Genomic DNA, 27,369 nt, shown 5'->3' with positions numbered 1-27,369 from the left:
AAAATTAGCCAGGCATGGTGGTATGTGCCTGTATTCCCAGCTACTTGGGAGGCTGAGGTGAGAGGATCACCTGAGCCCTGCCTGGGCAACCAGAGATCCTGTCTCAAAAAAAAAAAAAAAGGTTGAAAGGTGCTACTGTTAGCCCACTTGTGTTTTACACCCTAGCAATGGTACGAGGTTGGTCCTCCTCCAGTCTTCTGGCTTTCTGGCTTCTTCTTCACACAAGCCTTCCTGACTGGTGCCCAGCAGAACTACGCCAGGAAATACACAATTCCTATTGATCTTCTTGGGTTTGACTATGAAGTGATGGAAGACAAAGAATACAAGCATCCTCCTGAGGATGGTAAGTGCAGGGACAGAATGAGTCGGCTCATATCTGGGCACTGAACAAAAACATGACATTCTAGCATACTTTCCTCAGCTGTTAAAAAAGTAATAAACATGAATGTAATTTACCTTAAATGCCAGAGAAAAAAATTATTGAGATACAGAGAGCAAATGAGTGAGCCAGGGGGAAACAGAGAAAGAGAGAAGGGGTGAGGGGGAATGATCAAGCAAATAGGGGAAGAAAATGATAACAGTAGATGAATCTGGATAAAGAATATATGTCCTTTGTACTTTTTGCAAAATTTTATGTTAGAAGTTATTCCTAAAATGTTAAGAAGGTAATCATCAGATTAACAGCATATAGGATAATCAGCCATAATCTTATGTTGGCTGTGGGGACTTGACATGTACAGCATTGAAAAGAAGGTTTTTCCTGGTCCCTTGAAGCATATACCTTCATAGAATCCTAAGATATGTATTCTTTCCTGTCATTCCAAAACTTATAACTTAACATTCCAAAACTTATAGCTAATAGCAACATTTGCTCTGTGGTTGAAAGATTGTGAGGAAATCTTTATTTTCTTGATGATTGTCTACACTTTATGGCTACCCTGATATTTTATTTCAAATTTAGTGGACAAGGCCACGATTTTAAATGAGTTATTTTTTAAATGCTACAGATTCCAGAATTTTATCAAAATTGTCTTTATATAAATGACATTAATCTCTAAGTGCCTGTTAATGTGTACTGCTTTAACTAGTGTGTTGAAGACAACTTCCTTATTCATCACTGAATGATGAATTCACTGGCTCACTCTTCTATCAGGCACTGGAGATATCAACAGGGAACAATTTAGGATCTTGTCCCTCAACTAATTTATACTGTGGTGGGAGACACTAACAAGTAGATATGTAATCACAACAGTGTATGATAATCACATTACTGTGCCAAGAAGTTTTATTTTAAATTGATGGTCACAAATCTCAAGATGGTTTGTAACACTATGAAGCAATCCCACTACTATTCCCGGGGATATTTGCTTTCCTCCTCTCAAAACAACCACTTATGCCCTCTTTGCCCTTCCTTCTGCTCCCACATCTCACCTTATCCTTCATGAAAAAAAAAAAGCCATCTGAAGAGAGCTTTTAGCACCACCGACTCAATACATTTGTCAACATCTGCACCCTCGAGGCATCCAGATCCCATTTTCTTTTTCCTTCTCAAGGGCTTTGCTCTTTTAATTGTGCCCTCTCTTTCAGGAATAAATTATTTCTCTTACTAGTAGATACTTCCTGTCAGCCTACAACATGCTCTAGAATCTCTCATCTTAAATCAGCCATTTCAATTGTCTTTCTACAATCCCCCTCAGCTGCTGTCCTGTATCTCCGCTCACCAGTATAGCAAAATTTCTCTAAAGAATTGTCTTTACATGCTGTCTGCAGGTTCTCACTTCCTATTTGTTATCTACCTTTCATCCCCTCTAATCAACTGATGCTGTTCTTTTCAGAGTTAGTGATGACTTCTATGTTGACAAATCCCATGAATTCTCTTCTGTCTTCATCTTAACCTCTTAGTGATTTTTACCAGTTGCCATCTTCATCTTTCTAGAGACATGCTTCTCTCTTTGTTTCCAGTACATCACCCTCTCCTGATTTTCCTTATCTCATTGGCCATATTCATGCTGGTTGGCTGGTTTAGGTTCCCCCTAATATTAGAGTTTCCAAGGACTGAGTCCTGGGACTATTTCTCTTTTCTGATAGCATCCTACTCCAAGTGACCGACCTTATTCTTTTTTATCTTTAAACATTAACTCTTTGCTTATGTCCTCCAAATGTAAATCTCTGAATCTTCAATCTAGATCTTTCCTCTAAGATCAGACCTCCGCATCCAATTGCCAACCTGAAATCTACACTTTGGTATCTCCTGAATATGTAAAATGAGTCATTTCAATAAATGGCACCACCATCCAGACAGAAACCCAGGAACTCTTCGTTCTTCTGCTCCCTCATCTGTTCATATCAAGGGCTGTTGCTCACCTACAGTCCTACTGCCACCACAATTTTTTTTTTTTTTTTTGAGATAGGGTCTCACATTGTGACCCCGCCTACAGTGTAGTGGCATGATCTCGACTTACTGCAGCCTTGATCTCCTGGGCCCAAGTGATCCTCCCACTCAGCCTCCTGAGTAGCTGGGACCAGAGGCGTGCGCCACCTTGCCCAGCTAATTTTTTCATTTTTTTGTATAGACAGGGTCTCCCTGTGTTGTCCAGGCTGGTCTCGGTCTCCTGAGCTCAAGGAATCCACTCACCTTGGGCTCCCAAAGTGCTGGGATTACAGGCATGAGCCACTGCACCTGGCGCCACCACCATTTTTATCTTGCCTTCTCCTCTAGCCTTTATCCTGTCTCCCTACTGTCATTACCTACTTATTGCCCTTAATTTGTATGGAAGCCAAAGAACTTTTTTAAAAAATGAAAATAGATAATATCAGCCTTTGGTCTCCATTGAAAACCCAGACAACTAAATAAGTTTTTTCCCTTTGTGGTTTGAATAAAATCCAGACCCCTTATGGTGACAATGAGGCCAGGCGTGTTCTAGCCACCGCCCACCTGTACAAGCTCATCATGTGCCACTATGCTCAGGTCACGCTAACCTCCTGACAGTTTCTAGAACGGCTCATGTTCTTTTCTCTTTGGGATCTTGGGAACACCAACCACTTCCATCTGTTGGAGCCACCCATTTCACCTTATTATCCTCTCTTGCGACTCTGCTTATTAATTTCAAAGCATCAGTCAGACTGTAATTATTTTATTTATTTCTTTCTTTATTATCTCTCTCCCTCACTACAGTACAGATACCAGAAGAGCGGTGATCTTGTTTGTCTGCACCATTCTTTCTTGAGTGCCTCTCAGTGTCTAGCACATAAAGGGCCCTCAAATGCTGCTGGGAGAAATTCCAAAAATTATGCTACCGGAATCCACTAAAAATGTATGGACTCGAACCCAATCTGTTAAAGATACTTCTTATTCCAGCCTCTAATACTTAAACAGTTTTATTGCAGAAACACATTTAAGAACAACAAATATAAGGAATAAAGAATCATTGGGACATATGATATCTTAGAAATATTATTTTTCAGCCACAGATGCCTAACATACCATTATTCTGACCATTTGTTCAAAATCCCTTTATTCTTAACATACTCAAAAGAAGCTTTATCCCACTAGAGGCTTTTAAAATAAATAAATAAAACAAATGCAGAAGGAAATTTAACAACCTTCTGCTAAGTTATTTAGTTTATTGTTTCCTTAATAATATAAGCTTTAACAAAATTTTTTCCCATACAGCTCACTATATTACATGTCATAAAAGACACTAATAAATATGAGTTTGAGCCCCTGCCCTCATAAAATTAAAAGTATAGTTAGATAAATTTAGCAACCTACCAGAAGGATAAATAATTTGGCTCAAATTAAGTATTTGGCAATGGAGGAAAGGAATGTCTAAGTTGGGTAAAAGCAAATCAAAGAAACAGCATGGATACTTATGGTGGGGCTGCTCTGTACCACTGCTGGGCTGCCCAGTCCATTACACTGAATCCTCACAATACCCCTATGGCTCAGATACTACTATTATTGCCATTAGACAAGGTGGAAACTAAGGCTCAGGGGGGTTAAGTAACTTGCTGAAGGTCTCACAGCTAATGAACAGAGGTGAGATTCAGACCCAGGCCATCTGGCTCTCATGCTTAGCTGCTTTCTCTATGGCCTACTGAGTATTTTGGTAGAAGTTTGAAAACATCACATTTCTCAACGAAAGTTTTCTTAAAGGAGTTATGGTTAATTCTTAAGTATTTAATTCAGATGCACGAATTTTTTTCTAGTTCTTTTTGTATTAGTATAATAGGCAGAAGGTCACATTTGGGTTGAAGTTTGAGCAGCACTGATGATGTCTTTCAGGGTTATATGTTTTTGAACTCAGCTAGAAGACTGAATTTATAAGCATTGCCAAAAGCTTCTGAACTACCTAATACCCAAGATCAAACTATTGTGTTGCCCATTATTATATACTGAACATAATTATTGTACAGGGTAGTTGACATTTATTTTTATGTTGATTTACTAATTTAATCCACAGAAGCTCTTATAAAAGAAGGTGAAGTATTAAAAATCCAAAATCATCTTGAAAACAGTGGAGTAAAAATAAAGCACAACTTATTAAAGGATCCATAAAGCCTATTTAGTGTTCCAAGATCATGCACTGAAGAGTAGTCATCAGCTAATTAAACTGTTTTACTGACTACCACAGTGTTGGTACAGGCTTAATTTATTTATTTATTTATTTTTTAATTTAATTTAATTTTATTATTATTATACTTTAACTTTTAGGGTACATGTGCACAATGTGCAGGTTAGTTACATATGTATACATGTGCCATACTGGTGTGCTGCACCCATTAACTCGTCATTTAGCATTAGGTATATCTCCTAAAGCTATCCCTCCCCCCTCCCCCTTCCCCACAACAGTCCCCAGAGTGTGATGTTCCCCTTCCTGTGTCCATGTGTTCTCATTGTTCAATTCCCACCTATGAGTGAGAATACGCAGTTTGGTTTTTTGTTCTTGCGATAGTTTACTGAGAATGATGATTTCCAGTTTCATCCATGTCCCTACAAAGGACATGAACTCATCATTTTTTATGGCTGCATAGTATTCCATGGTGTATATTTGCCACATTTTCTTAATCCAGTCTATCATTGTTGGACATTTGGGTTGGTTCCAAGTCTTTGCTATTGTGACTAGTGCTGCAATAAACATACGTGTGCATGTGTCTTTATAGCAGCATGATTTATAGTCCTTTGGGTATATACCCAGTAATGGGATGGGTGGGTCAAATGGTATTTCTAGTTCTAGATCCCTGAGGAATCGCCACACTGACTTCCACAATGGTTGAACTAGTTTACAGTCCCAACAGTGTAAAAGTGTTCCTATTTCTCCACATCCTCTCCAGCACCTGTTGTTTCCTGACTTTTTAATGATTGCCATTCTAACTGGTGTGAGATGATATCTCATTGTGGTTTTGATTTGCATTTCTCTGATGGCCAGTGATGGTGAGCATTTTTTCATGTGGTTTTTGGCTGCATAAATGTCTTCTTTTGAGAAGTGTTTTTTCATGTCCTTCACCCACTTTTTGATGGGGTTGTTTTTTTCTTGTAAATTTGTTTGAATTCATTGTAGATTCTGGATATTAGCCCTTTGTCAGATGAGTAGGTTGCGAAAATTTTCTCCCATTTTGTAGGTTGCCTGTTCACTCTGATGATAGTTTCTTTTGCTGTGCAGAAGCTCTTTAGTTTAATTAGATCCCATTTGTCAATTTTGTCTTTTGTTGCCATTGCTTTTGGTGTTTTAGACATGAAGTCCTTGCCCATGCCTATGTCCTAAATGGTAATGCCTAGGTTTTCTTCTAGGGTTTTTATGGTTTTAGGTCTAACGTTTAAGTCTTTAATCCATCTTGAATTAATTTTTGTATAAGGTGTAAGGAAGGGATCCAGTTTCAGCTTTCTGCATATGGCTAGCCAGATTTCCCAGCACCATTTATTAAATAGGGAATCCTTTCCCCATTGCTTGTTTTTGTCAGGTTTGTCAAAGATCAGATAGTTGTAGATATGCGGCGTTATTTCTGAGGGCTCTGTTCTGTTCCATTGATCTATATCTCTGTTTTGGTACCAGTACCATGCTGTTTTGGTTACTGTAGCCTTGTAGTATAGTTTGAAGTCAGGTAGTGTGATGCCTCCAGCTTTGTTCTTTTGGCTTAGGATTGACTTGGCGATGTGGGCTCTTTTTTGGTTCCATATGAACTTTAAAGTAGTTTTTTCCAATTCTGTGAAGAACGTCATTGGTAGCTTGATGGGGATGGCATTGAATCTGTAAATTACCTTGGGCAGTATGGCCATTTTCACGATATTGATTCTTCCTACCCATGAGCATGGAATGTTCTTCCATTTGTTTGTATCCTCTTTTATTTCACTGAGCAGTGGTTTGTAGTTCTCCTTGAAGAGGTCCTTCATGTCCCTTGTAAGTTGGATTTCTAGGTATTTTATTCTCTTTGAAGCAGTCGTGAATGGGAGTTCACTCATGATTTGGCTCTCTGTTTGTCTGTTATTGGTGTATAAGAATGCTTGTGATTTTTGCACATTGATTTTGTATCCTGAGACTTTGCTGAAGTTGCTTATCAGCTTAAGGAGATTTTGGGCTGAGATAATGGGGTTTTCTAGATATACAATCATGTCATCTGCAAACAGGGACAATTTGACTTCCTCTTACCTAATTGAATACCCTTTATTTCCTTCTCCTGCCTAATTGCCCTGGCCAGAACTTCCAACACTATGTTGAATAGGAGTGGTGAGAGAGGGCATCCCTGTCTTGTGCCAGTTTTCAAAGGGAATCTTCCAGTTTTTGCCCATTCAGTATGATATTGGCTGTGGGTTTGTCATAGATAGCTCTTATTATTTTGAGATATGTCCCATCGATACCTAATTTATTGAGAGTTTTTAGCATGAAGGGTTGTTGAATTTTGTCAAAGGCCTTTTCTGCATCTATTGAGATAATCATGTGGTTTTTGTCTTTGGTTCTGTTTATATGCTGGATTACATTTATTGATTTGCGTATATTGAACCAGCCTTGCATCCCAGGGATGAAGCCCACTTGATCATGGTGGATAAGCTTTTTGATGTGCTGCTGGATTTGGTTTGCCAGTATTTTATTGAGGATTTTTGCATCAATGTTCACCAAGGATATTGGTCTAAAATTCTCTTTTTTGGTTGTGTCTCTGCCTGGCTTTGGTATCAGGATGATGCTGGCCTCATAAAATGAGTTAGGGAGGATTCCCTCTTTCTCTATTGATTGGAATAGTTTCAGAAGGAATGGTACCAGTTCCTCCTTGTACCTCTGGTAGAATTCAGCTGTGAATCCATCTGGTCCTGGACTCTTTTTGGTTGGTAAGCTATTGATTATTGCCACAATTTTAGAGCCTATTCAGAGATTCAACTTCTTCCTGGTTTAGTTTTGGGAGGATGTATGTGTCGAGGAATTTATCCATTTCTTCTAGATTTTCTAGTTTATTTGCATAGAGGTGTTTGTAGTATTCTCTGATGGTAGTTTGTATTTCTGTGGGATTGGTGGTGATATCCCCTTTCTCATTTTTTATTGCAACTATTTGATTCTTCTCTCTTTTCTTCTTATTAGTCTTGCTAGTGGTCTATCAATTTTGTTGATCCTTTCAAAAAACCAGCTCCTGGATTCTTTAATTTTTTGAAGGGTTTTTTTGTGTCTCTATTTCCTTCAGTTCTGCTCTGATTTTAGTTATTTCTTGCCTTCTGCTAGCTTTTTGAATGTGTTTGCTCTTGCTTTTCTAGTTCTTTTAATTGTGATGTTAGGGTGTCAATTTTGGATCTTTCCTACTTTCTCTTGTGGGCATTTAGTGCTATAAATTTCCCTCTACACACTGCTTTGAATGTGTCCCAGAGATTCTGGTATGTTGTGTCTTTGTTCTTGTTGGTTTCAAAGAACATCTTTATTTCTGCCTTCATTTCTTTATGTACCCAGTAGTCATTCAGGAGCAGGTTGTTGAGTTTCCATGTAGTTGAGCGGTTTTGAGTGAGTTTCTTAATCCTGAGTTCTAGTTTGATTGCACTGTGGTCTGAAAGACAGTTTGTTATAATTTCTGTTCTTTTACATTTGCTGAGGAGAGCTTTACTTCCAAGTATGTGGTCAATTTTGGAATAGGTGTGGTGTGGTGCTGAAAAAAATGTATATTCTGTTGATTTGGGGTGGAGAGTTCTGTAGATGTCTATTAGGTCCGCTTGGTGTAGAGCTGAGTTCAATTCCTGGATATCCTTGTTAACTTTCTGTCTCGTTGATCTCTAATATTGACAATGGGGTGTAAAGTCTCTCATTATTATTGTGTGGGAGTCTAAGTCTCTTTGTAGGTCACTCAGGACTTGCTTTATGAATCTGAGTGCTCCTGTATTGGGTGCATATATATTTAGGATAGTTAGCTCTTCTTGTTGAATTGACCACTTTACCATTATGTAATGGCCTTCTTTGTCTCTTCTGATCTTTGTTGGTTTAAAGTTTGTTTTATCAGAGACTAGGATTGCAACCTCTGCCTTTATTTTCCATTTGCTTGGTAGATCTTCCTCCATCCTTTTATCTTGAGCCTATGTGTGTCTCTGCACGTGAGATGGATTTCCTGAATACAGCACAGTGATGGGTCTTGACTCTTTATCCAATTTGCCAGTCTTTGTCTTTTAATTGGAGCATTTAGTCCATTTACATTTAAAGTTAATATTGTTATGTGTGAATTTGATCCTGTCATTATGATGTTAGCTGGTTATTTTGCTCGTTAGTTGATGCAGTTTCTTCCTAGCCTTGATGGTCTTTACAATTTGGCATGATTTTGCAGTGGCTGGTACCGGTTGTTCCTTTCCATGTTTAGCGCTTCCTTCAGGAGCTCTTTTAGGGCAGGCCTGGTGGTGACAAAATCTCTCAGCATTTGCTTGTCTGTAAAGTATTTTATTTCTCCTTCACTTATGAAGCTTAGTTTGGCTGGATATGAAATTCTGGGTTGAAAATTCTTTTCTTTAAGAATGTTGAATATTGGCCCCCATTCTCTTCTGGCTTGTAGAGTTTCTGCCGAGAGATCCGCTGTTAGTCTGATGGGCTTCCCTTTGTGGGTAACCCGACCTTTGTCTCTGGCTGCCCTTAAGATTTTTTCCTTCATTTCAACTTTGGTGAATCTGACAATTATGTGTCTTGGAGTTGCTCTTCTCGAGGAGTATCTTTGTGGCGTTCTCTATTTCCTGAATCTGAATGTTGGCCTGCCTTGCTAGATTGGGGAAGTTCTCCGGGATAATATCCTGCAGAGTGTTTTCCAACTTGGTTCCATTCTCCTCGTCACTTTCAGGTACACCAATCAGACGTAGATTTGGTCTTTTCACATAATCCCATCTTTCTTGGAGGCTTTGTTCGTTTCTTTTTATTCTTTTCTCTCTAAACTTCCCTTCTCGCTTCATTTCATTCATTTCATCTTCCATCACTGATACCCTTTCTTCCAGTTGATTGCATCGGCTCCTGAGGCTTCTGCATTCTTCTCGTAGTTCTCGAGCCTTGGCTTTCAGCTCCATCAGCTCCTTTAAGCACTTCTCTGTATTGGTTATTCTAGTTACACATTCGTCTAAATTTTTTTCAAAGTTTTTAACTGCTTTGCCTTTGGTTTGAATTTCCTCCTGTAGCTCAGAGTAGTTTGATCGTCTGAAGCCTTCTTCTCTCAACTCGTGAAAGTCATTCTCCGTCCAGCTTTGTTCCGTTGCTGGTGAGGAACTGCATTCCTTTGGAGGAGGAGAGGCACTCTGCTTTTTAGAGTTTCCAGTTTTTCTGCTCTGTTTTTTCCCCATCTTTGTGGTTTTATCTACTTTTGGTCTTTGATGATGGTGAGGTACAGATGGGTTTTTGGTGTGTATGTCCTTTCTGTTTGTTAGTTTTCCTTCTAACAGACAGGACCCTCAGCTGCAGGTCTGTTGGAGTTTGCTAGAGGTCCACTCCGGACCCTGTTTGCCTGGGTAACAGCAGCGGTGGCTGCAGAACAGCGGATTTTCGTGAACCGTGAATGCTGCTGTCTGATCGTTCCTCTGGAAGTTTTGTCTCAGAGGAGTACCCGGCTGTGTGAGGTGTCAGTCTGCCCCTACTGGGGGATGCCTCCCAGTTAGGCTGCTCGGGGGTGAGGGGTCAGGGACCCACTTGAGGAGGCAGTCTGGGCCCGTTCTCATATCTCCGGCTGCATGCTGGGAGAACCACTGCTCTCCTCAAAGCTGTCAGACAGGGACATTTAAGTCTGCAGAGGTTACTGCTGTCTTTTTGTTTGTTTGTCTGTGCCCTGCCCCCAGAGGTAGGCAGGCCTCCTTGAGCAGTTCAAGCTTCCCGGCTGCTTTGTTTACCTAGGCAAGCCTGGGCAATGGCGGGCACCCCTCCCCCAGCCTCGCTGCCACCTTGCAGTTTGATCTCAGACTGCTGTGCTAGCAATCAGCGAGACTCCATGAGCGTAGGCCCCTCCGAGCCAGGTGTGGGATATAATCTCCTGGTGGGCCGTTTTTTAAGCCCGTCAGAAAAGTGCAGTATTAGGGTGGGAGTGACCTGATTTTCCAGGTGGTGTCTGTCACCCCTTTCTTTGACTAGGAAAGGGAACTCCCTGACCCCTTGCGCTTCCCGAGTGAGGCAATGCCTCGCCCTGCTTCGGGTGGCACATGGTGCGCTGCACCCACTGTCCTGCACCCACTGTCTGGCACTCCCTAGTGAGATGAGCCCGGTACCTCAGATGGAAATGCAGAAATCACCTGTCTTCTGTGTTGCTCACGCTGGGAGCTGTAGACCAGAGCTGTTCCTATTTGGCCATCTTGAAAGGTGTCCGGTCCAGGCTTAATTTATAATAGCTGATACATTTCTGCAAAATCTTGAACTTTATTATTTTATACTTACCAACGCACATATACGTTTCACCAGTAAGCACACATATCCACAAATTAGCCTTTTTGTCATCCTAGCTTTTTCCTTCCTACTTAGCTAATTATCAGAAAGAAATAGAGAATCCATGGAATGATTTAGATAAATGGGTTTTTCCCCAAGGAATCACTTTCTCATAGGACCCTAGTGGGAGGGACATAGATCCCACCTGAGAACAGCTTGGGATAGAAGCCAAGTTTCTTTTTTTCCAATCTCTGCCCCTTTACCATACTTTAGACATATTTTTGTTATGTTCCTGTTTCTAGGTTCTGGGCCTCATAACACTGTCATCCTTATATAGCTAAGATTAAATTAAAATACAATGAAAAGGGGCACCTAAAGGCTACAGTGCTGCTGAACGTTTTTTAGTATTTGAAATCTGTATTAGTCAGGGTTCTCTAGACGGACAGAACTAATAGGATATATGTATATATGAGAGGGAGCTTATTAAGGAGAATTGACTCACACAATCACAAGGTAAAGTCCCACGATAAGCCGTCTGCAAGTTAAGGAGCAAGGAAGCCAGTAGTGGATCAGTCCCAGTCCCAAAACCTCAAAAGTACGGAAGCAGACAGCGCAGCCTTCAGTCTGTGGCTGCAGGCCCAAGAGCCCCTGGCGAACCACTAGAGTAAGTCCGAAAGTCCAAAAGCCAAAGAACTTGGAGGCTGATGTTTAAGGGTGGGAAGTATCCAGCATGGGAGAAAGATGAAGGCCAGAAGGCTTAGCAAGTCTGCTCTTTCCAACTTCTGCCTGCTTTATTCTAGCTGAACTGGAAGCTGATTAGATGGTGTCCACCCACACTGAGGGTGGGTCTGCCTCTCCCAATCCAATTGACTCAAATGTTAATCTCCTTTGGCAACACCCTCTTAGATACACCCAGGAATAATATTTTGCATACTTCAACCCAATCAAGTTGACAATATTAATCGTCACAGCATCCTATATTGTAGATGCAATTACCTAAGATTCCTCTTATCTGAATTGCTAGGTACTACTAGGTGACTCAGTCACCAGTTGACAGCACTGCACAGCATGAAGGGAGGCAGAGAATAGTGAACAAGAGAGGAACTGGAAAAACCGTAGCTGACAGTATGTGCTGATGACATCTCACAGATGGCAAAGGGCATCACTCATAGAGCAGGACAGCTGTTAAAAAGGACCTGTTAACATCTACCTGTCATTTTCTATATATTCTATGTAACTATATCCTCATGGTCCTTACTAGCCATGAGAAATAAGAATGTATTTAAAGATTCTCATCATATTTCCTATACAATTGATGGGTTAGAACGAACTTTTATCCCTATCACCACTTTTCTAGGTGTTGAAATGAACTCTTTTGTTTACTTTCTATGATATTATCACTCTTCCCAAATGAGGAATAACTAATCTGATTGGTTAGAGGCAGAAATTTATTGGGCAATGCTTTCGAGCCAGTGAGGCAGGGTATTAAATAGCTCACTTGGACCTGTGTATAGGTTCTCTTTCTTTTCCATTGTATTCCATACTATAAAGTTCTCTTACTTTGCCCTATCCCCACCTGTTTTGGTGACTGATGGACAGGCCTTAGAGCTGGCCACAGAGGTAAAGACACAGAATGTGCTCTGCAGACCCATCTCTCCCCTCATGCAAGTCCACCCCTCCATTGCCCTGGAATCAAGGTCCATTTTGCAATCCAGCTTTACCAGAGTTATACACTGGCAGTTATTGGACAAGTGCTTTGTCAATTAATAAAACTGATACTATATTCCAACGTATTCTTCCCATCAGCTAAAACCCAGAGAAGAGAAAGGGTAAGTCTTTCCCTCAACTCTATCATTAAATTATCCACATGTGGCCATTTAAATTTAACTATAATTAAAATAAAATTAAAAATTCAGTTATTTGGTCACACCAGCCACATTTCAAGTGTTCAGCTTACTAATACCAGCCTCTTATAGCTAGTGACTACCACACAGGACAACACATAGAACATTTCCATCACTGCAAAATGTTCTACTGGACAGCACTGCTCAAGTAGATTTTCGTATGCTACTCTACAAAGGCATTTCCCCCTATGTTAGCTGATTTGATTCTAACAACTCTACAAGGTGGACAAAGCAGATATTACTATTTTACAAATGTTTTTAAGGTTGTTCTCCAGATGACAAAACAGGTTTTGAGGTTAAATTAATTGCTCAAGGTCACACAGCAAATTAGGAACTAAAACTTTGGTCTTCCCAAAGTCTACATTGCTTGACATCTGTACTGTTACAATCAGTTTTACCTGCAGACTCCAATCCATGAGGCTTTACTGATATGTAAAGCCAAAGAAAGTAACTCATGTTTCACTGATTGCCTAAATTGTACTCTTTAGCTGTTAGTGTACAACATGACATTCTAGAGAGAGTTCATCATGTGTCTTTCATCATCAACAGACTAAGGAGAGCTCTTGGCAGTAAGAATAAATTCTAAAAGGGGAGGAGCAATTTAATTCTTACGAAATTCTACAGAAGGGTACTTTGTTCATATGCTGCCCACTAGCCACCACCTATTACATTAAGAACTATTTTTTCCCCTAGATTTCACAGCTTCTGAAAACACAGTATAATCATTGACCAATTAACAATATAAATTTGATAATGTTCACACACACACTGAGAACTTCCCATAGACCTGTTTAAAATTTATTTCCTCTCGTCTTCCACACCTAATTTTACTATTGTCTTATTTCACTAGGCAAAGTTTCAATGTTCTTGAAATATGGATGTTAAAACACTCAGGAGATTGCTTTCATTGGAGAACAAATCTTAGGCTGCAAATCTAGTATCACCTGCATAGTACTTACATGTAGAAATTTCAGATTCAGAACTCAATCAAAATGCATATTTCAAGTGTTATATTAACGTGTTTCTTTTATATTTAGGTGTTTTCATTCACGGATTATTTCTGGATGGAGCTTCCTGGAATAGAAAGATCAAGAAACTTGCAGAATCGCATCCCAAAATTCTTTATGATACAGTGCCTGTGGTTAGTAAATTCTAATTATATATACATGTGGAATTATTTTATACATATTTTATATATTATATATAAAATAGACCCCATATTGTGTGTATATATGTGTATACATATACATATATATATATATACACACACACACACACACATATACAGTCAATTCTTGTTATTCATGGTAATTATGTTCTATAAAGTTGCTTCCAACATTGAATTAGCAAATACTGAACCATTGCTCCTGGGGAAATAAATACAGGGTTCTTTCTTTGGTCACAACATTTTTGTTAGCTGATCAGTAAATAACTTTTATTTTGTGTCTGTTTAAAGACACCTTATTTAATACACAATGTTGAGTCATTAACATTAACTCATGGTCAAAATGCTATGAGCTTCGTTGAGGCATGAGCTAATATTTTCTCTATGAGGCACATCAGCCTTCTTGCACTTAGCACTGGCTGGGCGCAGTGGCTCACACCTGTAATCCCAGCACTTTGGGAGGCCAAGGCAGACGGATCACCTGAGGTCGGGAGTTTGAGACCAGCCTGACCAACATGGAGAAACCCCGTCTCTACTGAAAATACAAAAATTAGCCGGGTGTGGTGGCAGGTGCCTGTAATTCCAGCTACTAGGGAGGCTGAGGCAGGAGAATCGCTTGAACCTGGGAGGTGGAGGTTGTGGTGAGCTTAGATCGCACCATTGCACTCCAGCCTGGGCAACAAGAGTGAAACTCCGTCTCCAAAGCAAAACAAAACAAAACAAAAAAACAGCACTGCGTTACACATGGGGGTCATTTTAAACAGTGAAATCGCCAACAAGAACACAAAAATGTGAAAAACCTGGTACTAAATAGGCCACGAAAAGGACACTTGTTTACGGTTATGAGATGAAACAAGAAAGCAGAGCCTCACCTGTTTCAACCCGAGCTGGGAACGTGTGTTGGATGATGCAAATCTTTGATGCTCTGCAAATGTCCACCAAGGAGCGCGACAATGCTGCCAATTGATTTTAGGATTAGAAATAAACTGGTGAGTAGGCAAATTTGGAAATGTGGAATCCACAAATAGTGAGGTCCACTGTATATACATAAACACACACGTGTTCATTATATTTTTCTTATACTTTGACTTGAAAATGTGAAATTTGCATATTAAAGATTATGAAAACCATCAATTTAAAAAGCCCCATTTCCTAGGCACCTATGCAGTATTGGCAGATTAAGCTTTATAAAATATAATTAAGATTCCATCTATAACTGCATCATGAGAAAATGGCTTAAGAAAATAGCAATTTGAAGGGTAGATCTGGGATGCTGTGATAAAATATAGGCAGTGGGATTTATGTGAATTTTCTTTGCAGGATTCTGGCAGCAGCTCAAAGACAGGTTTAAAACCCCTTCAGAGCAGCTGTAACAGGATCAGTGAGGGGTCAACTGACAGCCAATTGCGAGAAAGCTGTCATACATTTTAAAATACCATGGGCACAAAAGTTTAAAATACAAGACCCAAATTGAAAGTTTCAAGGACAAATAAATGCAATTTCAGGAGCTGATCGAAATTTAGTCTTTCTTTCACATGGAAACTCTTAAGTAGCTTGCAGTGTGTACAAGAAGAAATTAATGTATAAATGGATAATGATTCTCCTGAATAAGCAGCTAGTTAGAAATAAAAATTCTCATTAGAAAAATCCCCTGGGGTTGAAATGAAATCTGAGTTAGGAAGAGTGCTTCGAGTTATACATTGTAGTTAGTATTTGTGAAACTGCCTTGTGGATCCCCCTTATGAAAATCTGGATTCCACAGTTAAGTGGGAGAAATAGAGAAACTCGCATCCTTATAAGCTCCTTCAACAATCTGTGTTTTGACCTGAGAAACCTAAAAGAGGGGTCTGAACACTGGGGCTGTCAAGTCCTATCATCTCGAGGATTGCTATTACTTCTACTCCAGAAAAATGAATTAAATTCTAAAATATCTTTATGAACATAGTTTGTTCTTACTCTTACATTCAAAGATCAAATTGCCTCAAAACCTTATTTTTAAGATTGATGAGGTCTAATAATAAATTGTAGGAACTTAATGACTAAAAAGAATGGGGTATAGATTGTGGTTATAAAGGAATGCAATTGTATTTTAAACAGCATAATATATATAGTATCTCCTTTATAATAGTCTCCTAAAATGGGAAGGTTCTCTAGCTATACAGCTGTTGATAAAAATCCCTTCAGAATTTTTTGGGACTGGCTTTCAATTAATATAAAGGCACATGATTCTCAGTATCAGTGTGGCAATTCTCTCCTTTGAAAGTGTATCTGATTTTTTTTTTATCAATCATTGTAAGCACTAAAAGTCATTTCCCAGGTAATTGTGGCTGAGAGATAAATAGGTAGAAAATATGCTTTTAGAAAGAGAAGGCAAAAACTATTTTTTTCAGTTATGAGAGTTCTATAAAATGTTTTGAGCAATCACAACACTGCTGGTGAAAATAAATTTGGGCCACAGAAATTTGCATGCATAACCTTACTCTGAGAATACTATAGTAGGCTCAAACACATGTATATTTAACAAACAGCCTTGACTTAAAGAGGTGTTATGTACTTTCTTTCTTCCAGATGTGGCTAAAGCCCTGTAAGAGGGCAGATATACCGAAACGGTCAAGTTATGTTGCTCCATTGTATAAGACAAGTGAGCGGAGAGGAGTATTAGCCACCACTGGCCATTCCACGAATTTTGTGATTGCCATGACTCTTCCCTCTGACCAACCCAAGGAACACTGGATTGGACGAGGTGTAGCACTGTTATGTCAACTTAATTCATAACCAGAAGACGTCATTTCCTTGTTCCTATTTCTTGTTGGCTGGCTAAGTAGAAAGCATATTTTACTACTTAAACCTTTTTTTTTGTTTGTTTAAATACATTTGACTAAAGTTATAAAATTATGAATTTACTTATGAGCAAATGCAGATAAACTTAATATGACTCATACTTAAATGTAAGGAAATGTTCTGAAATAAAGACTAAAGAAAACACACTGGCATATTTGCTCTCTTTGAGTAACTTTATTTTGGAGGAGTTCCATAAGCATTAGGAACATACATAAAATGACACACCACTGTTGACAATGAAAAAAAAACAGCATTTGATATTTTCCAGCTTTTTAAGTTAAGTAAGTTAAAAAAATGATTCAGTTAAAACAAAACAAAAGTTTAGATATTTTAGCAAGAATCACCTTGCAGGACCATAATCACATTTAAGCCACTGACTTGTTTCTTAATGGAAAAAATTCACACTGCATCTAGTTAGTTACTATAGTATGTCTAAGCATAATCACAGCTGATTGAATGCAATGTGATTGATATATACCAAAATTCATATGGATGTCACACAGTGACAGCATTGTACAAGTAACATTAATGACCTCCAACAAACACATTTTAAATTAGACTGGTCAAGCTAAAAGGAATGTTGGAGCCAAAAGAAATGTAGTGGAATTCAGATTGTCTATTAAGACTTGAAACTATACATTAGAATGATGTGAAAACTAAATACTGGTGGAACCCTAATACTAGCAGCAACTGTTACAGCCCTCTTAAAAGATTTGTAAAATCTAGCAAATAAAGATAATACAATTTTTGAGAGAATATAAAAGTTCTTTATATACTTCAGCATAACCTACTTGCTTTAAATCAGGCATTTATTTTAAAACTGGGAGTATATTCCAGCTATTGCTTTTATAAAGGTTCTAAAATGAAGCAGATTTAATGCTGGAATGCAGAATCCTACCGTGGGTATAAAAACCCAAAAATGAACTATAAATATATCTTGGTTCAGAAATCAAGATAGATAGATGATAGATCGATATCTGAATCACTTGAAGTTGGCAGTACTAAATAAAATATCAGCACCTTTTAGCTAGGTTGCTTGAAGGGCCAAGCAATGAGATGAGGACTGTCCTAATTCAGTGCCCAATGCTGAAAATTAATTATATATAAAACTTACTTCTACTTATTATAAGGAGGCCATGGAGTAAGTCAGAAATAATTTTTCAGATTCAAGCATAAATTAAAGAAATAACACCTAAGCTCCCTTGCTTATAGCATACAGAAAAGACACTGGCAATAATCTATAAATACCTGGATGCATGTGCTGCTCTCAAAGTTTTGTTTTTGTTTTGAAGTTCATAGAGTAGGAGGAAAGAAGAGTACTAAATGAAAACATTTTAGATGGAATGGAAAAGAGTTTGGCTCTTATATATTTGAACAATAAGATAGATTGTTACAGCAGCTACACTGGTTGCCAAGCAGATTAAAACAAAGCTAGCTGCACATAGTTCAAATACAGTTTACCTGGCATAAATGAAGACCATGTGGCATAGGATGTAAACAGAAAGCTACATGCATATGACTAGTAATACAAATTATTAAGTAAAAATTCAGGATAAACATGGCTTGCACTTCTCACAAATCATTCACAATTATGGTAGGAGAACAGGGCACCTAAAAGACTAATCCCTATCAGGCACCAACAGCATATCTTGGCACAAGATGATCAAGTGATTTCAGCTGAGTAATTTAAATGCATCTTCCAAGTCACTTGGGTACCATGACAGCCATGGCAATAATGGAGTTTATCCTAGTAACTGTTCTAAATTGACACTTCATGTACACATTACAGACATGGTAAACTTCGATTTTCTGCTTTACAACCTTGTAGCCAGCCACGACATGTGCTCTTGGTTCCAGTGCCAAACTGGTAAAGCAATGTGAACATTCAGAACTTACATTTCCCAATTAACTAGTTGGTACTGTTAAAATAGGAAAATCAACTATTTAAACCACATCTGGTTCATTTCTTTGATATTTTCTAGAGGGTTACAATTTTTTAAAAAGAGAACATTGACCACATGCTCCAAACCCTCACCTCCCCCCGCCAAAAAAAAAAAAAAAAAAAAAAAATCAAAACAAAATTAAAGTAAAAAACAAAACAGAAAGAACACCCCAACACCAAGTATTATAATAATACAAAGAACCATTATGAATCTTTCATTAAACCGAAGCTCACACAAACATACAATCACAAATTTCAGTAGTTTAGGCTGCAGGTTTAAACACTATGCAAATATATACAAAAATAGTAACTCTAGATTCAAGAATAAGGGCTTTTCCCAATGCTAAATTCATACTCTAATGCAGCCTGAGCTTTCCTCTAGTTCCTATGTCTACTTTATGCAGTTTCAAAGTTGTGTCAAGTTGATCCCTATCACCACATGAATATATGTAGCTGAATTAAAGAGCACTACAATTCATTCTTAAAACACACAAAAAATGTCTCCCCAAAGTCCATTTAAAATATTTTTAAAGTTTAAATGATTTTTTTTTTGGTTCGATCTCTATTTCTGCATAGCCACAGAAGTTTCTACTAATAAAGAGACTAGTGTTTTATATGATTATTTTGTGAAAAGTCTTAATCAAACATATCAACACTGGTTCATGGAGTCCCATATTCTCCTCTCTTTATCACAAGCTTTATATTTTTAAAAGACCCCTACGTGCAGGGAAAACAGTACTAAGCACCAGCCTCTTGTGGTTAGGCTCAAATCTATGAAACTTGTAAGTAGTGCAAGCCACTGACTTTCCTTTGAGCAATGTGCATACAGTACAAGGAACAGATGCAAAGCTGCATGGTAACATTCTCGTAATCAACAGTGATTACTGGGAAAGGTCAAAACTGGATGTCAAACACAATTTTGTCTTCATAGAGGGCAATCACCAGCATAATGGCAAATCCAAAGAGCAATCCTAAATTCTGAAGGATGAATTGCCCCACAGGACAAAAGCCATGTTCTTCATTGTCACCATCACCATGCAACATTTCTGGAAGCTAGAAAAATAAATCTTCACATTAAACTTTGTATAGTACTTCTGCCCAAAACAGTTTTTAAAAACATTTTCCTACTTAAGAAAATTAATGACTGAAGTGTAACTACAGACAAAATAATTATTTTATTGAACACAGTGCTACCCACCAGATGTATTTTAGTCAAATACTGAAGAAATTTTATGCTTTTGCTAGGAAATACTAACTCTGTTCCCTCCTCCTCCTCATCCCCCACAACAAACACTTAAAATATGCACATTAGTCATTTTTCAAACAGTTACTATCCACTGACCTTATAAATTCTGACATTTTACTTTATGCTAAAGCATAAAGCAACTTATTACCAATAAGACACTCCAAAAACAGATCACCACAATTCCCACATTTACTAATATATCTTAAACTCAATAAGAAAGCAAGATTCTTGGGCCGGGCACGGTGGCTCACGCCCATAAATCCCAGCACTTTGGAAGGCCGAGGCGGGCGGATCATGGGGTCAGGAATTCAAAACCAGCCTGGCCAATATGGTGAAACCCATAAAAATACAAAAATTAGCTGGGTGTGGTGGGGCACGCTTGTAGTCCCAGCTACTCGGGAGGCTGAGGCAGGAGAATCATTTGAACCTGGGAGGCAAAGGTTGCAGTGAGCTGAGATCACACCACTGCACTCCAGCCTGGGCAACAGAGCAAAACTCCACCTCAAATTTTTTTTTTTTTTTTTTTTTAAAAGGAAGATTCTTTTGGGAAATGGCCTAATTCAAAATGGTTTCACTTCTTCACTCTTTTCCACTTGAAATTCTTATTTCCCACTGCTCATGACAGCAAAGAGATACTTGTGGACAAATCCAAATTGGCATCTCTATGCCCTTATGCCATTGCTTTCATTCCAATAACAGACACAGAAAATAACCTAGCAGAGCTATCCAGCATAACTAGTACCAAGTCATGCACACTGCCCTCACAGTGTACTCTATTCTCTTAATATTGTTAAAATTTCAAAATTCTGAAAATTATCACATCTTTGAAGGCACAGTGCTTTGAAAAGTTTATATATGGCTGGGCGTTGTGGCTCATGCCTGTAATCCCAGCAGTTTGAGAGGCCGAGGCGGGCAGATCAACTGAGGTCGGGAGTTCGAGACCAGCCTGACCAACATAGAGTAACTCCGTCTCTACTAAAAATACAAAATCAGCTGGGCATGGTGGTGCATGCCTGTAATCACAGCTACTCAGGAGGCTGAGGCAGGAGAACTGCTTGAACCCAGGAGGCAGAGGTTGTGGTGAGCCAAGATTGCGCCACTGTACTCCGTCCTGGGCAACAAGAGCAAAACTCTGTCTCAAAAAAAAAAAAAAAAGAAAAAGAAAAGTTTATATACTTAATTTCTCAAGCATACCACATACTATTACATCTAAGAATAATCTGTAGATTCAAAATATAAAAATTTCTTTAATTTGTCTAAGTAAATAAGATTTGTGGAAGAAATACATTTGCATCATTATAGGCATACATTCTTTCCACCCAAACCTAATCTAAAATTGTGAAGGAATTGCTACTTCCAATTTTTACTTTCACTTTTCTGCAAACAGAATTCAAATTTGCAGTCGTTATCTACAGAAAGATGACACTGATATGCTACCCTCTGGGACACTACGTTTTGCTCCAAAACAGTATCTTGGTGATTTGGGTTTAGGGAGGAGAAATCTAGTGTTAAGTCACATAATTCTTAATTCATACTTCTTCCTGTCTAGGAAGAAACATCATTATTTGTTATTAAATAATGGGTACAATTAATCTAACCACCATGCTCTGACAGTGCTATGGTATATTTTAGCAATCTCTTAAAGGTCATATTTAAGAACTACAGCATGCTATCATAAATTCTGTTTAAAAGTCTATGGTAATGGTATATAATAGCTAGTAAAGATTATTTTCTTGTCCAAACCATTCACAAAATCACTTTATCAAATCAACTAATGGTCTAAGAGTTGGCAAACCATGCTGAATCTGGCCATGCCTATTCATTTACACATTGTCTATGGCAGCTTTTGTGCTACAACAGCAGAGGTGCTGTCCCAGGAACCACTCACTACCACAGCAGAGTTGAATAACTGTGACAGAAACCATATGGTCCCCAAAGCCTAAACCATCTACTATCTGGCCCTTCAAACTGACAGCTTCCTACATATGGTTCTAGTAAGACTATTTTACTCTATCCTTTCTCCTCCTTCCAAGTTTTTATTGTTACAAAGATTTTTCATTATGACTTTCCTTAAATACTTAAGCATAAACAATATGCAGGATGTTTTACAGAAATATGCCCTCTAGATAGGTATACATACCAACTAGAATAGGAACTATGGCTTTGCCACATTTAATTCTAACCTGAATGTCAACACCCACACTGTTTGTCATAACCACAGCTAAGAGCCAACCAACAAGCATGGCCATACTTGTTTAAAATATTACACAAAAATGCTTTGGTTGATAAACAGCACCACCCAAAGTCCTCTACAACTAGATACTTCCACCTGGTTATCCTATAGGTATCTCAAACTAAAACTTCTGGTACTGTTGATATCTTATTGAATGGCTTTAAATCAATAAAAGTCTTCCTCCATAGAGCCAAAGTCTTTCTGAAACAAAAATGTGATCATGTCATTCTACTGCTTAAACTTTTTCATAGCTCTCCAAAGTTTACAAGATAAACTCTCATCTTTTTGGTATGGCATGTTGTGCGACTGTCAGGATATGGCCAACACCTACCTGACGACAATATGGATCCATTTTTTCCTACTTAACATTAGAAAATACCCAATTTCTGGGTCATTAAACTCTCACAAAATATATGTGGACAGTTTCTTCCCTTTCTCTTGAACATTTAGAGTGTTTCCAATATAATTGTGACATTATAAATACTACTGCAAAGAACCAAGTAGTGAGGTTTTATTTTTGTTTGCTTGTTTTTATCAGGAGTAGTCATGTTATTTCCTCAGAATATAGTCCTAGCTATAGACTTACTGTTCAAAGGAATGATGTTATAAATCATTCAGCTTCCTCATACGACCCTTCCCCTTGCTTCTAATAAACTCCATTCTTTAGGACTCAGCTCGGATTTTTTTGATGGAAAAACTTTCTATTCCCCAACTTTTTAGCCAGCCTCTCTGTAGTTCCACAAACATGGTGCAAAACTCTATCATAACACATATCAAAATAACTGTAATTATGACTTTTCTTCTTCATTAAACTATAAATCCTTTCTGTAAAGACTCATTCTTCTTGTATCTGTAACTTTCTAGTGTTACAGATGTAAGGAAATACTAACTATATATAAACTAAATTTCCAGCAGTATATAAAATAAGACAAAAATGCCTGTCCTCCCAGAGCTGACATCTTAGTGGGGAAGACAATGCACATGATAAGTAAAACGGTGTTAATAGGTTGAGATACATGTACAAAGGAGAAAAAGTAAAGCAGGGATAGAGGATATGAAATGTTGAAGGGGAGATTTAAATTTTAGATAAGATGCCTCCTAAGCAGGAGCTAGCCATGAGGACGTCTGCAGGAAAACTATTCCGGAGGGGTGATCAGCAAGTGCCACAGCCCTGACGCGGAATGTCCCTCAGGGAGAGTGGGAGGATTTGAAGTAAGGATAGGAAAACGAAGGAGGACAAGGGAGTGGAAATGTTCAAGGATGATGAAAAACTTTGCAAGTCAAAGAAAGAACTTTAGGACTTTTACTCTGAATGGGATGAAAAACCACAATGTGAAGCATACAAATGTGATGATGTGATCTATGGCTTAAAAGGATTGCTCTAGTTGAGCTGATACAGAGTTGGAAGGCAGGGCAAGGACAGAGCAGGGAGAGCAGTTAAAAAGAGAAAGATGGTGGTGGCTTGGATGAAAATGATGAGGGTACAGGTGGTTAGGCGAAAGAGGCCTCAGGACTTTCTGGCAAACAAGATGTGGAAGGGCAAAAAGTTGAGTCAAAGGACAACACTCAAGCTTTTTGAGCAACTAGAAGAATAGAGGTATCATCATTTCTGAGATGGAGACGTCTACAAGACAGGCTGGTCAAGTAGTAGTGTTGGCAACGTCAAGAGCTGTTCTGAACATGTCAAGTGCACAATGCCTTTTAGACATTCAAGTACAGTTGGATTAGTCTGGAGTTAAAGGAAAGGCCTATAATAAAGATACGAATTTAGGAATCATCAGCCAACAAATATTTAAAGCCATGAAACTAGATGAAATTACTTACATCTTTTGCCAACATTTAGATGCAGGGGGAGAAGAGGAGGATCCAGTAAAGAGTCTGAGAAAAGCCAGCAAGGTGGAGAAAAGGCCAGGAAATTGTGGTATTATAGAAACCTACTGACAAAAGACTAGGCATGATGGCACATGCCTGTCATCGCAGCTACTTGGGTGGCTGAGGCATGAAAATTGCTTGAACCCAGGAGGCGGAGGTTGTAGTGAGCTGAGATCATGCCACTGTACTCCAGCCTGGGCAACAGAGCAAGACTGTCTCACAACAAACAAATAAACAAACAGAAGCCTACTGACACAAAAGCATTTCAAAGAAAAGAGAATGACCAACTGTCAAGTTCTGCTGTTATGACAAGAAAAATGAAGACTGGAAAATGACTAGCAGACTTAGCGATGCCCTGGTCAATGGTTAATTTGACAAAAGCAGTTCTGGCAGAAAAGTCAGGGGGAAAACCTGCTTAGGTTTGGCTCAAAAAAAGAGGAAAATTTAAAAATAAACAATGGGCAGGGCATGTTGGCTTATACCTATAATCTCAGCACTTTGGAAGGCTGAGGCTGGAGCATTGTTTGAGGCCAGGCATTCAAGACCAGCCTGGGCAACATAGACTCCATGTCTACAAAAAAAAAAAAAAAAAAATTAGGCATGGTGGTGTGCACCGGTGGTCCCAGCTACTCAGGAGGTAGAGGCAGGAGGATCACTTGAGCCTGGGGAGTCGAGTCTGCAGTAAGCTATGATTGCACCATTGCATTCCGGCCTGGGTAACAGAGCGAGACCCTGTCTCAAAAAATAACCCAAAACAAAACCAACCAAACAAAACAATGAAAATATCCTAAAAGAGAGCAGCAATAGGGTGATAGCTAAAGGGGAAGTTGGAACTAAGAGAGGTCCCCCACCTCTTTAAGAAGGGAGAAGTAATATGAGGTTTATAGGCTAATAGAAATAATCCAGCAGAAGGGGGGAAATGGTGTGGGAAAGAGAAAGGAGAATTTAACGGAGTTAGCACGAGAGGATCAGTTCTAGGGAACAGTTTGCAGGAGCACCAGCTAGGAGGTTTCCTTTTGGTAACAGGAAAGAATGTAAATGGGCCATAGATACAGCAAGGTAAGCAGAAGTGATGATGAGAACTTGTGGATTGATAGCTTCGGTGTTCCCCATGAAATCAGAAGCAAGGTTATCAGCTGAGGGTGAGAACAGGAAATGAGATATTAAAAGTCAGCAGGGAAGATAACTACTCCTAGGTAACTTTGTAAACAAAAAGAAACAATCGTTTACATTTTCAAAACCTTCTATGATAAATAGGCATTAATTCTGTGATTAAAAATTCAGGCTGGGCTGGGTGTGGTAGCTCACACTTGTAATCCCAGCACTTTGAGAGGCTGAGGCAGGAAGACTGCTTGGGCCCAGGAGTTTGAGACCAGCCTGGGCAACATAGCAAGACCCTATCTCGATAAAAAAAAGTTAAAAAAAATATTTTTGCTGGCTGTGGTGGCAGGCACGTGTAGTCCTAGCTACTCAGGGGCTGAGGCAGGAGGATTGCTTGAGCCCAGGAGGTCAAGGCTGCAGTGAGCCATATTCATGCCACTGTACTCCAGCCTAGGCAACAGAGCAAGACCCTATCTCATAAAAAAAAAAAAAAAAAAAAAAAGCTGCATAATTTTGAAATAAGACTGTGATCTCACCAGAAAAAAAAAGTAAATGTCCTATCTAGTCAAACAAACAAACATAAAAACCTAATTGCTAGTTCTGTAAATACACTGTCTAACATATTTGGGGTATTAAAGTAAAATCAAAATAAAACAAATTGTTAGCATTTACATTTAACTTTAAGCTAAATTTAGAAATAAGAGAAATTACATAAATCCTATGGAATATATACCACTTCCTTCCAGAAGACTGGCTTACCTAACAGGAATAGTATTTCTCTCCTGTTTGCCACAAAACAAACTCAAAAATTTAATTTTGCTAACAAAAATAAAACACTTCTACACCAATATTACAAAGTCTTTAAAGTAGTATAATAATTCTGTAATTATAACTCTACTACTAATGATTATTTAAATAGTAACATGATGGACAGACATTTTCAGCAACTCAACTGGTTTCCATAAAAGGAAACCTCCTACTTAAATGTCTTTCCTTAAGAGATTATTATGTCTTTAAAATGAGTTATATTTTCAAAAATAGTTTGGCTTCAAACCACTTCCAAGGATTTCTTTCATTTGCAGGTTTAGTACCACAAAAAAATATAAAATATCTTACCATATCTACCAAGGCTACATAGAGGAACATGCCTGCAGTGACTGCAAAGATCCAAAGTGTGATGTTATTGGCATACTGACCAACAGCTGTGCCTATGAGCATGCCTATGTAAGCCATCATGGCAGAGAGGAGGTTGTATACAATTGCTTGCTTTACAGTCATGCCTGCTTTAAGAAGAACTGCAAAATCTCCTGCAATTAAGAAACAATGGGAATGTTTTAAAACCACAGGACTTAAAACACAAATCTGAAAGGAGAAAACAAAATCAGCATTAAAAAGATACAAACTTTTAATAAAAGTATTTTATGTGATATATAAAATATTTTACTTATTAAACCATAACGCATGCAAAAACTTGGATGAATCTCAAAGGCATGATACTGAAAGAAGTCCATCTGAAAGGTTATATATCTATTCTGAAACAGACAAAACTATAATAATGAAGAACAGTTAGTAGTTGCCAGGGGACAGAGATGGTGGAGAGCTGCGACTCTAAAGGAAGAGCACGGGGCAAGGGTTGTTGGGGGTGACAAAGCTACTCTGATCCTGATGGTGGCAGTGATTACAGAAATCTATATATGTGTTAAAATTCAAAGAACTGTACTCACAAAAAAAGTCAATTCTACTGTACAACTTAAATGTCAAATTTTTACAAAAGAAAAAAACACGGTCACCACTCTTCTTGTAACCAACAATCAAGACCTCCCTGCTCGAACTTCTACCCTTTCTTCAAAGGGAAATGGCCTAAGGAAGAACAGAGGTAACAGGTGCTTTAAGTATATTTTATGCTATGGTTACAGTTATTTTTTTTTCCCAGAAAGAAAAACTTTAATCCTGAAAATTCTAAAAATGTAGTAAGAATGAAGAGCTCTTCCTACCACTTTTCCGTGCTTCTACAATGATGCACATAAATATCTGGCTGAGGCTCCGAAGAGCATCGACAAAGCTGAAAATAGAGCAAATGCCAGGTTCTTATTAAGCCATACTCCAAAGTCTGTTTCTAACTGTGCTGATGAAGAATGGTGACATTGGTGACTGTGAAATCATCCATGACCACAGAGCTGATGTTAAGACAAAAACTCACAGGAGGGAAAATACTGAAATG

The 27,369-nt window shown here is 38.5% G+C and overlaps 2 protein-coding genes across 9 annotated transcripts in view; one reads left to right on the top strand and one right to left on the bottom strand.

The window, feature by feature from the left end:
• Positions 1 to 18,835, top strand: part of DNAH7 (dynein axonemal heavy chain 7) — a 336,155-nt gene extending 317,320 nt beyond the window's left edge. Inside the window, exons 63-65 of the mRNA XM_008950635.4 lie at positions 166 to 343; positions 13,786 to 13,889; positions 16,482 to 18,835. Coding sequence (XP_008948883.3) covers positions 166 to 343; positions 13,786 to 13,889; positions 16,482 to 16,688 — 489 coding nt within the window. The 3' untranslated portion in view covers positions 16,689 to 18,835. The remainder of the gene's footprint in view (positions 1 to 165; positions 344 to 13,785; positions 13,890 to 16,481) is intronic.
• SLC39A10 (solute carrier family 39 member 10) overlaps positions 16,909 to 27,369 on the bottom strand; it is a 158,422-nt gene continuing 147,961 nt past the window's right edge. For all 8 annotated transcript variants that reach the window (XM_034954709.3, XM_008950632.4, XM_055108911.1 and 5 more), the window contains 2 exons: positions 26,265 to 26,455; positions 16,909 to 19,749 (listed from right to left, as the gene is read on the bottom strand). In XM_034954709.3, coding sequence (XP_034810600.1) covers positions 19,591 to 19,749; positions 26,265 to 26,455 — 350 coding nt within the window. In that variant the 3' untranslated portion in view covers positions 16,909 to 19,590. The remainder of the gene's footprint in view (positions 19,750 to 26,264; positions 26,456 to 27,369) is intronic.

The sequence above is a fragment of the Pan paniscus genome, chromosome 13 (genome assembly GCF_029289425.2).
Source record: "Pan paniscus chromosome 13, NHGRI_mPanPan1-v2.0_pri, whole genome shotgun sequence".
Taxonomy (NCBI): Eukaryota; Metazoa; Chordata; class Mammalia; order Primates; family Hominidae; genus Pan; species Pan paniscus.
This window is presented reverse-complemented; position numbering and strand designations above follow the sequence as displayed.